The sequence below is a fragment of the Arachis ipaensis genome, chromosome B3, assembly GCF_059453495.1.
Source record: "Arachis ipaensis isolate K30076 ecotype BB chromosome B3, ASM5945349v1, whole genome shotgun sequence".
Taxonomy (NCBI): Eukaryota; Viridiplantae; Streptophyta; class Magnoliopsida; order Fabales; family Fabaceae; genus Arachis; species Arachis ipaensis.
The window spans coordinates 86,240,770-86,254,877 of NC_142438.1; the positions used below are offsets into that span (position 1 = coordinate 86,240,770).

Sequence of the window (14,108 nt, forward strand, 5' to 3'; positions counted from 1 at the left end):
ATTTTTATTTTTATTCAAGGTTTATTTTTATATTTTATTTTAATTATGTTAATCAAAACTATGAATATTTTTAGGATAGATAAAAAGATGAAATATTTTTTTATAAATTAAATTATTGTAAAACTTACTAATTATAGAAGAAGTCAAGTCTATTTCTTGACTATAGGAATACATATAATTCACTCTTGAATGTGATCAAAATAAATATAAATTTATTTAATTTTTTAAAATTTACATTAATTATTAAAATTATGATATAATGAATGTACTCCCATAAGAACATAAAAATGACTTCATAACTATTTTTTTGTTTGGAGAAAACACGACTCAATAGGTATAAAGTCTAATTTAAACAACTGTAAATAAGTAAAATAAGTAACAAAAAATGAACAAAAAATTTAACTTTTTTGTTATTTAGTATAAAAAAAATGTAATAAAATAAATCATTATTCTCATACATAATGGCATAAAATTTGATATTATCCTTTTTTAGAATTATTATTTTTTTAGTTTTTATCCTTATTTTTGTGCTTTATTTTAATTTTTTTAAACAAAAAAGTACTAATATCATTTAATTTTAATTTTTAACTTTTACTATAAATGAAAATATATGACTTTGTGTATATTAAATAATAAAAAAAATACTCATAATAGAAAAAGTTAAGTTTACTCCTTTGATATATTTAGTGTAAAACGCGTTAATAAGCCAAAGCCAAACTAAAATTTCACAAATAAGCCAAATTGAAAATCGATACATGAATCAACCAGAAGCACATTTTCATGTAATTCGAATTAGGCTAATTCGAATTACACATTCAATATAATTCGAATCACACTGATTCGAATTACACACACGCACACAAGCACTAATTCGAATAAACTTGATTTGAATTACACACTAATTCGAATCAAGGTGATTCAAACTACACACATGCAATCCATAGTAATTCGAATTGGCCAGCTTCAAATTAGTCATGGTATAATTCGAATGATGCTGCTTCGAATTATAAAGGGCCAGACGTGTATAAATATGGTGTGAACGTGAATTGATCTCATTAGAGTGACAAAATGACTAGTGGGGAGAGTTTTGTAGTGTTGGTGCATCACAGAGGATCAATTAAGAGAAAAACACGATCTGGTGTGAAGTTCACCGATAAGGATCCTCTAAGTATTTTTATCAGGCCAACGACGAGATATGATGACTTTGCAAATTCTATACAATAGAAAGTTGGTCTGCTAGGCGTGAAACGGGTTCAGAAGTTATTTTATCGCATTCCAATCTCAGTGCTGCAAGAAACTGTGAAGTATGATTGTTTCAGCATAGCCAGTAATGAGGATTTGCAAGTCCTGTTTCATTGTCGTCGGCAGTTTCATGAGGTTAGGACACCTGAGCTGTTGGTGAAGTTGGTTGACGTGGTATCTAGCTTGGGGGTTCGAACCGGAATACCCACACTATAGGCACAGTAGCCGGTTCTAGCTCGAGACCTGTTGGTGCATCTTCGTCCGTTCTTGTGAATGAGCACTAATAAAACCACCAACAAAACCACTAACAAAACCACCAACAAAACCACCAACAAAACCACTAACAAAACCACCAATCAAAATCACTAACAAAACCGTTAACAGTACAACACCCTAAACCACTAACAAAACCACGAACAAAACCACTAACAAACCCACCACGAAAATCACTAACAAAACCACCAACAAAACCACTAACAAATCCACTAACAAAACCACCACGAAAACCACTAACAAACCCAGCAACAAAACCACCACCAAAACAACCAACAAAACAACCAAGAAAAACCGCTGACAATACAACTAACAAAACCACTAACAAAACCACTAACAAAACCACTAATACAAACACTAACTAAACCACTAATAAAACCACCAAGGCAAAATCACGAACATAAACACTACTAAAATCAATTATAAAACCGCTTACCAAACCACATACAAAATCACTAACAAAAACTATAAAATCATTCACATACAATATTACCAACATCATTCACTATCAAAACCACTAACATAACATATATAAAGAAACAAATAAGTTGCTCAATCCTACTTTTAAAAAGATGAGTTCGTACTTACCTCTTCGTTGACGACACCAGCTATATGGGCTACTCAATCCAAGCGATAAAGTCTGTCTAGATTATCCCCCATCTGCTAAATATTCTGTTCAGGCCTTTGTTAGAGTCGTTTTAGGTTGTTTTCTCTGGGATTTGGTTGGGCGGGATTTGGGGTTGAGTGGTTCGAATGAGGTTGGTTCAAACTCCTTTTATAGCCAAACAATGAGTAATTCGAAACACACTAATTCGAATTACTATGAGTACCAAAAATTGAGTAATTCGAAGCTGGCCAATTCGAATTACTATGGATTGCGTGTGTGTAGTTCGAATCACACTGATTTGAATTAGTGTGTGTAATTCGAATCAGTTTGATTCGAATTAGTGCTTGTGTGTGTGTGTGTGTGTAATTCGAATCAGTGTTATTCGAATTACATTGAATGTGAAATTCGAATTAGCCTAATTCGAATTACATGAAAATGTGCTTCTGGTTTATTCATGTATCGATTTTCAATTTGGCTTATTTGTGAAATTTTGGTTTGGCTTTGGCTTATTAACACGTTTTACCCTTATATTCACTACTAGAAAACTAGTTATTACAGACAGATATTTCTGACGGATTTTATCCCACAGAAATACAGACGAAATTTTAGAGGGATTTTTTGTCGGAAAATAAAAAAAATGAATTAGCATAAATTACAGACGGAAAAAAAAATCCGTCGATAATTCTGTCGGAAAAAAAGAATTTTTTTTCGTGGGAAATAGTTACAGACAGAAAATCTGTCTGTAATTAAATGGACAAAAATGGTACGTTTTGTTAAATTATTACAGACGAAAAATTCGTCTGTAATTTAAAAATTTCCGTCGGTAATATTGATTTAAACTTATTTTAACCTGAGTGTTTCGAGCTTTATTCACACTGCACACAAGCTTCTTCCTCTTTCTGTCGCACGAACAACTTCTTCTCTCCGTCGCATGAGCTTTTTCCGCCGTTACCGCCGTTCGCGTCGCATGAGCTTCCTCCGCCGCCGCTCTCGTTGCATCTGCTCCCTTCATTGCCGTCGTCACAAAACTCTCTACGTCGCCGCTCTTGTCGCGTTTGCTCCCTTAGTGAATTTTAGGTATACTCTGATTTTGTGATTCTGGTGCTTAGGGTTCAATTTTTCTGTGCCAATTTTAGGTTTATCAATTTTTCTTAGCAGTTTCTATCTTCTTGTTGTGTTGATGCTGATTGAGCTTGTTGTAGGTTTATCAATTATTTTATTATCAGCGAAGAAAGAGATTTTTTCTCGGTCCTTTCTGCAACGATTCGTTCAACTCAGTGGAAACTTGGTGGTTGTTGTTGAATGGCGAAGCTTGGAATGATAGTTGACTCCGTTGGTAACTTCTTCTCCGGCAAAGATCAGCTTCCCTAGTGTGACCCTGACATCGTCGCTGTAAGCCTTTTCTTTTTCTCGATTCCATTTTCTTCATTCAGAATTGATATCAACTTGTGATTTCTTGTTATCTATTGGTCATGATTTTAGTCTTGATGTTTAGGTCAAAATCAAGTTAGCGCTTGCAATAGGTTTAGGGTTTAGATATAAATCAATCACATATCTTTTGTTACTTTAGTTAAGGAGGAAGAATTGTAGCTTCTATGAAATAATTCCCTGTTATGATGGATCATTGTGTAATCAGTTATAGTTATAGCTTTGATTTTGAAGTGTGGCATTCCTCCAAATTAGGAAATTAAAGTGTGTCATCATAGGTGGGTTGAGGATTTATTTTCAATTTCTGAATGCAAATGATTCAGGAGTTGTTAATGTATTATAGAGCAATGACTTTTTGCTTGTTTTAAAATCCAGTGATCCACTTGTTTAATCATGGCTTCTTTGAGTATGCCTTCTGTTTTAGAACAGAACAATAGTTGACTTTTTGTTTCACTGACTTCTTCATTTTGGTTTGCAATATCTTGAAACAACAAAGGCAAGACAACCAAATCCAATCATATACAGGAGATTACACCGCAGATCAGTGGCAGCGAGAATTTCAGGCAAACAAACTGAGGCAAGATACTGCTTGACAACCAAATCTAATGATTCTGAGGATTCTTGAACTGATGGGAGCAGAAATAACCTTTTGGAAGTTAATGGTTAGTATTTTTTGGTACTCTCTATAATTCTTAAGTCTTTTGGGGCTTCCATGTTATTCCACTCAAGCATTCACCAGTGGTGTCACTATTTTCACTGTTTTCAAGTTTCAGAAGTAGATCACCATGAAAGACAAGTAAAGGAAGCTCAGCAGAAAGGATTGTCCCTCACTGATGGAGATAAGGTATAATTTTTTATATTAAATATAATTTTAAAAAGAGTCTAATAACTAACTAGAGAAGCAGTTTCTGATAGTCAATTTCAGTCAATTTCACTTTACTATTTCTTTTGGATTGCTTACTTGAAAAATTGAGGCCACATGCTTTTAATTTTTTTTTCTTGGACATGTGAGGAAAAGTAACAACAGAAAATATATATTTAAGTGTCAATATAAAATGTTATATAAGCTCATCTATTCTTATTCCCTGCTTCTATGAATTTTGAAGTAATTATTATAACGGCCAAATACTTTCAATGATATGGCAACACGTCATTGGATGCCTATGTGAAAAACTTATGCATGCTTGTCATGCATCAAAATCAAATTATCAAAAATAACTTATCTATATGCATGCTTGGGATTTTTATTTATATCATTCGACTTCCACTGAGTGTAAATGTTGATTATGATAATTAATCAGATGTTGTGCTTCTTTTTGATCCTGTGGAAATGTGTACTTAGTTCTATGCTTTCATTTTTTGCTAATGCCACTTACACACATCAATCTCTTCTTATTCATCATGTGACGTTGATTGTTGGTATTATTTTCTGTTTGACATTACCCACATTGACCAGTTTTTGTTCATGTTCTTGTTCCCGGTGAACATATACAGTGTTACACTATTAAATTACCAGATATAAATGCATCATACCCAGAAAAATAAGATGTATATTTTGCATTGGGGGATCCAATAAGAGCAAGAGCAGAAGCAGAGTGAATAGTAGTGTAATTTCATTTGTAGACTAGTTGTAACTCAGACTCTGCATCACTTGCCCTCTGTTCTAATAATACTACTACTAGTTATATATATTTGGTGTTTATACTGCACTTCTGATCTGTTTAGGGGTTCCTGCAGTCGTTGGAAGTATCTGCATTTATTTTTTACGTTAATCCTACTTGAGTTTGTTATCTCTTACCTGTTTATAAGTCAAATTCACTTCCTTATTTACTCTCAATTCTCAGTATTTGAAATCACAAAATATTTTTAGAATTTTATTGTGGGGCTTATGGTGCATAAAGATTATGGATTCGCCAGAATAGTTTCTTCATGAAACTGTGAATTTCTGCTTATATTGTCAGTATTGTATTTATTATTTGTTTTTCTTCCAGAATATGGTGTACTACAAAATATCACATTGTGATGGTCGGATAACTAACCCAGAGCAAAGAATTGCAAGCGATGTGCCACAGTTCTGCTCAAAGTTAAGTGAAATTGTTTGGGATGATTTAACTGCACTAACTGATGGACTGCTATACACTTGGCGGCTGTGTTCATATGCAAGTCCAAAATATGTCTTCTGGATATTGGTACCACCATAATTGAAGTTTTCTGTTATGCAGATGTCTCATTGACAGTTACTGTTAACATTTTTTCTAGATATGTTGCTGATGGCTGGAGACTGTCAGACAAATGTTACGCAGAAATCATTCTTTATATTCTCAATAAATGTTGTTTCCTCTTCAGGGCTATGTACTTGTAGCTGGGACCACAATCAGAAAATGCTCTCCTCTATTTGGTAAACTAATGTCCAAAGAGTAGCAACTGGAAGGAGACTATCGACAGCTTCACTTGCGATTGAGGACTCACTTGGAAAGTATAGCATTTTATGGTGGAGAGATGAGAGAAGATGCCCACATTCAGCAGAAGTTTAAGACCTTGGTTAGGCATTTGAGTAGTGTCCTACATGACCATTGGTGGTTTGGCATGATTCAGGACTTTTTATTGAAGTACCTTGGTGCTACAGTTGCTGTTATTCTGATAATTCAATGCCACATTACTGTTTAGTTATATTGAATTGTTATATTTCTTTACTTTATTATTCATCTGAATTGCTTGCACATCTGTCCAAGGTTGATCTCGAGTATCTTTTGGACCATTACCTCCCTAAAAAAGAGGTAAACTGGGGTGATGAACTTTCTTTGGGTGAGCAACAAAGATTATGCATGGCTAGGCTTTTCTACCATAATCCTAAATTTGCAATTCTGGATGAATGCACAAGTGCTGTCACAACTGACATGGAAGAACGGTTTTGTACTAAAGTTCAAGCCATGGGAACATCATGCATTACCATATCACATCGTCCAACATTAGTTGCATTCCATGATGTAGTTTTATCCTTAGATGGTGAGGGAGGCTGGAGTGTTCGTTATAGAAGGTTTGAACTTTACTATGCTGCTTGTTGCTGTTCAACTTTGGATCTATGCTATTATTTATAGGATTCAAATTTGCTACAGGGAGGACTCTTCTTCTGAATTGGTGATTGATACAATGAAGGCATCTCAGACAAAGCAACAGCGTGATGCACAGACAGTTCAAGAAGCATTTGCCACGAACAAAAAGGTTCAAATATTTCTGATTCTGGTTCTTGTGATATCTTCAATGTTCATTATTTTATATTAATATGAAGTATTCCCTACCTCCTATTTTCTTCTTCTCTTGTCCAGGGTTCTGGATTCTCAAAGTCAAGGGCACAATCATATATCACAGAAGTGATATCATCATCTACATCCATGAATTCTATTATTTCACCATCTGCTGTTCCCCAAATTAAAAGTAATTTGAGGCCATTGCCACTAAGAGTAGCTGCCATGAGCAAAGTATTGGTAAGTACCTTCTGTAGATATGCTCTTAACACACACACAGATGTATATATGGTGGGGATGGACAACTATCCTGTCATAATAGATTAATTCTACATGTGTTTGAGTTATTTATGAAAATCTTAGATATTATTGTTTGGTGGTAAACATATATTTATATGCATATGCAACTACAACTTTGCTATACTCAAGTTCTACACTCCTACAACTTATGGGTTCTACGGTACTCCGATTGATAATGATATTGCCTTGAAAGTTTTACTTGCTACTGATTGTCGTTTTTAGGATTTAGTCAGTTCTGAAAGCATTCTCAAGATATGCCTTAGTTGAGATAAATAAATTTAGAGCTATAGTAATTTCAGCATTCAAGTATCTACTCTATTAGTATCTTATGAGAAGGAAGTTGAGAGAGAAACTGCAAAAACTGCTGACATGAAGGAGAAGGGTGCTGACCCTTATGATCTCAAGCAGCAGGTATCTAATTTCAATTTATCTATTTATTCAAAAATAATATGTGATTGTTTTTAAATATAGTTATTATTAGATTGAAGTTTTTAAATTGTACATCTTACTGGATTGTGCTGACTTTTTTAAATATAGTTATGCAAGCATCTCTCTCTCTCTCTCTCTCTCTCTCTCTTGCAGTTCTGTTTTAAAGTTGTGTTTTTGTTATCTTCCTTCATTTTTTATTAATCCTATAAAACATTGCTAGACTTCTGAAATCTTTCCATGTCCTATTTTTTGACACCAGAAAACTGCATATGCTCAGTCCAATGCAAACAAATCAAAGAAGAAGAAGTAGATGAACAAATACTTTCAAGTTTCAGCCACATAAGAGTCTACCATGGAGTGAAGAATCATGTAACTCAGATTAGATTGGAGAGTTTAAACTTTAAAGAGAGCATGAGGAAATAGTTTTAAAATTTAGGCTGAAAGTCATACCCTTCTTTGTTGTAGTTTAAAAGAAATTTTGGAGTATCTTTTTATTGAGATAGTGAGATATTGGATAATGGTGTTGAAAAATAACATCCAATTTTATAGGTATCATGTGATGAATATTATGTTTATCTATGTGATTTTTGGCTTTCTTTTTTCAATTTACAATGTGTTTGATGGAGTAAATTTAGAAAACAAATCTAAAATATTTATTTTACAATAGAAAAATTTAAAAAAAAATTATTTTACCTTACCGACGGATTTACAGACGGATTTTCTGTCTGTATTCAGAGTGTGGGATGATTTTTCAAGGTTCAAATTACAGACAAAAAATCTGTCAGAAAATATGTCTGTATTTACATACGAAAAATCCGTCGAAAAATCCGTCTGTAATTACCGACAGAAAATCTGTCGGAAAATCCGTCTGTAATTACAGACGGAAAATCTGTCGGAAAATCTGTCTGTAATTACAGACGGAAAATCCGTCGAAAAGTTTGACGTTTCAGGGAAATGGATGGAGAATTTACAGAGGAAAAATACGTCGGTAACTGGTAAAAATCCGTCGGTAATTTTTCGACGGAAAAAAATCCGTCGGTAAATAATTTCCGACAAGGCTTTTACAGAGGGACAAAATCCGTCGGTAATTTCTTCAGTAACCAAAAATCCGTCTGTAATAAAGACTAAATCTGTCTGTATTAATCTATTTTCTAGTTGTGATTTGTAGGAGTGTATGATTCACACAAAGTGTTACAAGAAATTTTTTTTACTTTATTTTTAAAGTAGTATTCACATTGAAGTGTAATAATTATAAATTAATATATAGTGATAACTAATTGCGATTGAAGAGAATGTAGAAAGAGAAAAAGAGAGAATAAGCTAATATAAGAGTGGCGGTGAGCCAATAATAAATATGTAGATAGATAATAGTAAGAAAAAAGAATAATGAAAATAAAAATTAAAAATTATAAAAGAATAATAAAACTAAAGATAATTTAAAATGTTGAATATAAATTATTAGAAATAAAAGTTTTTTAGCCATTAAAATTATGCGAAAGAAAAGAGTGATTTAAATATAAATTTTTATATCTACTTTAGATGAAATAAAATTGAGAAATAAATAAATTTATAAAAAATTGTAAATTTTTATCTTCATTGTTACACATAATAACAACTTAATGATTTTAGTATTATACCTAAATTAATTTAAATTTAATTATTCTATATATTAAAAAAATTAAATAACTTATAGATTTTTTTATTTTTTATTTAATTATTCTATACAAAGTTTCTGAATGCTTGAGATCTTAAATTTTTTCTTAAATGATAAAGTATGATTTAACAAGCAAGTATGAAAAATAAATATCTATATAATAGTTATATATCTAGATATCTAAATCCAACAAAAGAATAATTCTTTTAGCAAATCTTTAACAACTCAAAAATTTAATATAATGGATAGTTATGGATCAAAATGATGAACAAAAATGAGAGATGCCATAATGGTACGATGGTAATTGATTGTGGTTGGGGTTAACAGAAGAAGAAAACAAGGAAAAGAAATAAAACAACGCAACATAATAGTAACAATGAGACAATAATAGTTATTATACATGTAAAAGAAATGATAAGAAAAAATGGATATAATCAAAATAAAAATTAATAATTTTAAAATAATAATAAAATTAAAAATAATTAAAGATATTTAATATAAGATTAAAGAAATAATTTTTTTATCTATTAGAAATATGCATAGATAAAGAATGTTTTGAATATAAATTTTTAAATTTATTTTAATTAAATAAGATTAAGAAAATAAATAAATTTAATATATGAATAACTAATTTATAAACAATGTTGGTAAATTTTTATCTTAATTTTATTATACATAATAATAATATAATTTTTTTTCACTTTTCTCAATTTAAATTTAATTATTGATATTAAATTTATAATTTTAAAAATAAAAATATAAAAATATTTTTTAACTCAATTAAAAAACGGCTGAAAAAATTAAATTAAAAATATTATAAATTAATAGACGACATTCAAAGCTTTTAAAAAAATACAATAGAAATATTATCATTCTGAAAATACTCTTTGTATATTTAAGGATAATTGAGAATACAAATCTACTTTATCGAATATTTCACCTTATATATTATCTAAAATTTTAAACTATGACAATTTTATATTACTTCTTTATTGTGCACTTTTTTAATTTAAAATTTTAAAGATTTTTTATAGTAATTTTAATTTCAACAAAATAAGATATAAATAAGATCACGTTAATATTAAAAAACAAAAAAATATTTATCAAATAAATTTAAAAAATAAATAATATATTAACAAAAAATTAATTTTTTAAAAACAATGAAAAAACGGCACGTATCTGTTGAGCCGCTAGTAAATATATATATATATATATATATATATATATTTTCGTATATATATTTAAACAAAATTATATATTTATTTTTTTTAATTTTATCATTAAGAATAATAATATAAAATATTTTTAATAAATCATTAAACATGGCCCCTGAATTAAACATGCCAATGAGTAATAGTTCAAATGACATAGACTCCCCATACTCAATTAAGAGGTTGCGGGTTCGAGTCTCCTATCTTTTCAAATTTTAGGCAATAAATAATAGCTCAAATGGCATAAACTCCTCATACTCATCTAAGAGGTTGCGAGTTCGAGTCTTCATATCTTTGTTAAAAAAAAAAAAACATGGCCCCTGAATAATTTGTCTAGCTCCACTCTGCAGCAGCATCAGGACACAAATCCAGTAACCGATGTCTGAAGCAAACGTATTTTGACTCTTCTTCCAGTCGCCTGCCTCATTATATTCTGCAGAAGCCTTCTTTGCTTTCATGTAACTGCCATGTTCATTGCACTTTGCTCACCGCTGATAAAAGCCGTTGCTCTCTTCCAAAATCATCAAGACAGGACAAATCCGACGATTCCGTTCTAAAACCACACGATCTTCACTCTTCACTTCAGTTATCGCAAGGTTCTTCAGTCATTCGGTATGCAGTTCCAATCCAATCTCAAAATCTTAGATCCATTTTTTTAAATTCCTCAAATTATAGAATCTCATCTTAGTGACAAAAGGAATTGTTCTTGGTGCAGTTATTGGTGGATTAGATAATTAGATTCTTGCTTGTAAATTTAAATCCCAATGACCCAATGTCAATGGAATTCAATAGTTTGAGCCTTCCGCCGGTTTTGACACTTTTCCCAGGGTTGAAACCCCCTAACAAAACCCGACTGTTCCATCAAACCTGTGTTCTTGTCGTCACGTTTCTTGCATATGCTTCCTTCCATGCCTCTAGGAAGCCACCAAGCATTGTTAAGAGTGTTCTTGGTCCCACAGTTCCTTCGAATTCAACTCAAGCTCCCAATTTGAGTCCCACTGATGCAGGCTGGCCCCCTTTCAATGACGCCCATGGAACTCACCGGCTCGGTGAGCTTGATCTGGCATTCCTTAGTTCCTACTCCGTAGGCATGTATTTCGCCGGTCATGTTGGCGATCGGATCGATTTGAGGCTGTTTCTTGTGGTTGGGATGATGGGGAGTGGGATCTTTACTGTGCTTTTTGGGTTGGGGTACTGGTTTGATGTTCATGTGTTCGGATACTTTGTTGTTGTTCAGATTTTTTGTGGAGTGTTTCAGTCCATTGGGTGGCCCTGTGTGGTGGCAGTTGTGGGGAATTGGCTTGGTGAATCCAAGAGGGGATTCATAATGGGGGTGTGGAGTTCACATACATCAGTGGGGAACATAGTTGGTTCGTTTGTAGCATCTGGAGTTTTGGAATTTGGATGGGGTTGGTCATTTGTGGTGCCCGGACTTCTGATCATTTTTGTGGGGATTTTGGTGTATGTGTTTCTTGTTGTGAGTCCAGAGGATATGGGATTCGTGCGTCCTGGAATTGAGGTTGAAATGAGTGCGCAAGAAACGAGCTTGGTCAAGAATCCACAGGGAACAGAATCAGAGGAAGCTATGCTTTTTCAGTCTGAAGATGCAGCTTCTTCTGATTCTTCATCTGCAATTGGGTTTCTGGAGGCATGGAAGATACCAGGAGTAGCATCTTTTGCTTTTTGCCTCTTTTTCTCAAAGCTTGTCGCTTACACTTTTCTGTATTGGTTGCCCTTCTACATAAGGCACACTGGTAATTGCTGATACATGCAATAATATATGATCTCTAATAGAACTTGTTTGCCATTTTGAGTCTTACGTATTGTGTTAATATATCAGCCAGTTTATATTACTAGTTGCAATATCTTTCTAATACATGGATTAAATGTTTCTCTCCATGATTTAATGCTGTTGTTTTTAAGTCGGGGGTGTTCAAAAATTGTTCTTTATTCATTTTTGCTATATTATCCTTGTCTTCGTTTTGTTCAAGTGGCACTGTTTTGATAAGTTGTCATATGGAAATTAGTGCTTTTTATTTTGTTTTTTAAGGGTAATGAGAATCAAGTGTTATCCAACTATGAAAAAGGCAAATATCATTACATATGTTGCTAGTGTTTATGTTAACTCATGCTGATTTACCATTGGTTTTAATGGTAATATTCTTTTGCTTTTGTTCATTCGGTGATCGTTGCAGCTGTTGCCGGTATGCATATATCACACAAGACTGCCGGTTTACTGTCAATGATATTTGACATTGGAGGAGTCCTTGGCGGAATTACAGCAGGGTTCATTTCTGATGTAATTGAAGCACGTGCCATTACATCAATACTGTTCTTGTTCCTATCAATTCCAGCTCTTATTTTGTATCGTGCTTTTGGCAGCCTCTCTATGCTGGCCAACATTGCATTAATGTTTACGTCGGGATTCTTTGTTAATGGTCCATACTCCTTAATCACGACTGCTGTGGCAGCTGATCTTGGTACGCAGAGCACGAATGGTGGAAATTCCCGTGCAGTGGCTACTGTGACTGCAATCATAGACGGTACTGGTTCTGTGGGAGCTGCTCTTGGACCACTTCTGGCAGGTTATATTTCAACTAGAGGATGGAACAGTGTCTTTCTTATGCTGATTCTGTCTATTCTCTTTGCTGGTTTATTCTTGATTCGTGTTGCAAGAACTGAGATAAGTGCGAAGCTTCCAGAAAAGTGACTTTAAATATTTTGCACACATTTGACTATTTTATATGAACACTCAAGTTTGACACGGGCAAAGTTCTTTTTCTATTTCAGTTTCCAACTTTTTTTAGTTGAAAATTACAAACTTAAGTTTACAAAAAAAAAAAAAGAGGTTAGAACAAAGAGAAGTACAAAGTGGGTGCCATTAGATTTTTCCATTTCATTTAGGCCATTTTGTTGATAGTATATAGAGGAATTATTGAAAAGCATCATTTGTTGTATTCTTGTATCATGTTCTCAGGTTAGCTAGGAATGTTTCTGGATAGAAAATTTCAACACTTTTTGATGTTGTTAACTGTTCATTCTATTGTCGTATTGTTTAATGGATAGGTCATACTTGTTATTGAGATTTTCGTTTCTAATGATCTGTGTTATAGATGGCCTCTTAGTAAACGATTTTCTTTTTGTACATTGTAATCATCATATATTCCTGACGAGAGCTTTTGGATTGACTTTTGAAATAAGTATTTTTTTCAAAGAGAGTTTTTTTCAGATATATTTTATTAGAAAGTAATTTATGTTTGAATAGATAATATAAGAAATTGTTTTTATTCTTTTAGAAAGTAACAAATTGTTTACTTGAAATACAAGTTTTTTTTCCTTTTCTTAAATAAAAGTATATTTTTTTTAAGTTGTATCCAAACTAATTTAAAATTTAGTAAAAGTAATTTTTTTTAATAAAAGAAATGTACTTTTATCCTCTAAAGAGCCAATTGTAAAGAAAGAGGGAGATCAAGCTGCAGAACAGAAAAACAAAATAGAGAGATAGAGGAGAAGAAATCAATATAATTGACTGAATATTACTGAACTGAATTAGTCAATGGTGTGCCAATATTTGCACAGATGTATAAACCAGTGATGTGGGCGGAAATTGGCAAGTTAAGAATGATTATAAAATATGCGTTGCAAGTATAGTTCTCAACTAACTAGAAATTCGCTTATCAATTTAGAAGGGTGTCACAGAAATTAAAATTAAAATACTG

General features: G+C 32.4%; 1 protein-coding gene and 1 pseudogene across 2 annotated transcripts; both read left to right on the forward strand.

The window, feature by feature from the left end:
* Positions 1-1,068: 1,068 nt before the first annotated feature.
* On the forward strand, positions 1,069-11,077 carry LOC107630601 (ABC transporter D family member 1-like; annotated as a pseudogene).
* Positions 10,704-13,485, forward strand: G3PP5 (Major facilitator superfamily protein). 2 transcript variants are annotated; one of them, XM_088509778.1, is made up of 4 exons: positions 10,710-11,001; positions 11,105-12,143; positions 12,585-12,688; positions 12,772-13,485. In XM_088509778.1, the coding sequence occupies exons 2-4, from the start codon at positions 11,162-11,164 to the stop codon at positions 12,823-12,825; spliced, it is 1,140 nt and encodes a 379-aa protein (XP_088365904.1). In that variant the 5' UTR covers positions 10,710-11,001; positions 11,105-11,161; the 3' UTR covers positions 12,826-13,485. The 2 variants fall into 2 exon arrangements, with proteins under 2 accessions (XP_016189281.1, XP_088365904.1); XM_016333795.3 differs by having other exon boundaries at positions 10,704-11,001; positions 12,585-13,485.
* Positions 13,486-14,108: the final 623 nt, after the last annotated feature.

Excerpts from the sequence above, each read along its gene's own strand:
- G3PP5 (XM_016333795.3), top strand. The coding sequence starts at position 11,162 with ATGTCAATGGAATTCAATAGTTTGAGCCTTCCGCCGGTTTTGACACTT. Across the intron at positions 12,144-12,584 it reads CTTCTACATAAGGCACACTG|CTGTTGCCGGTATGCATATA; the intron begins GTAATTGCTGAT and ends TGATCGTTGCAG.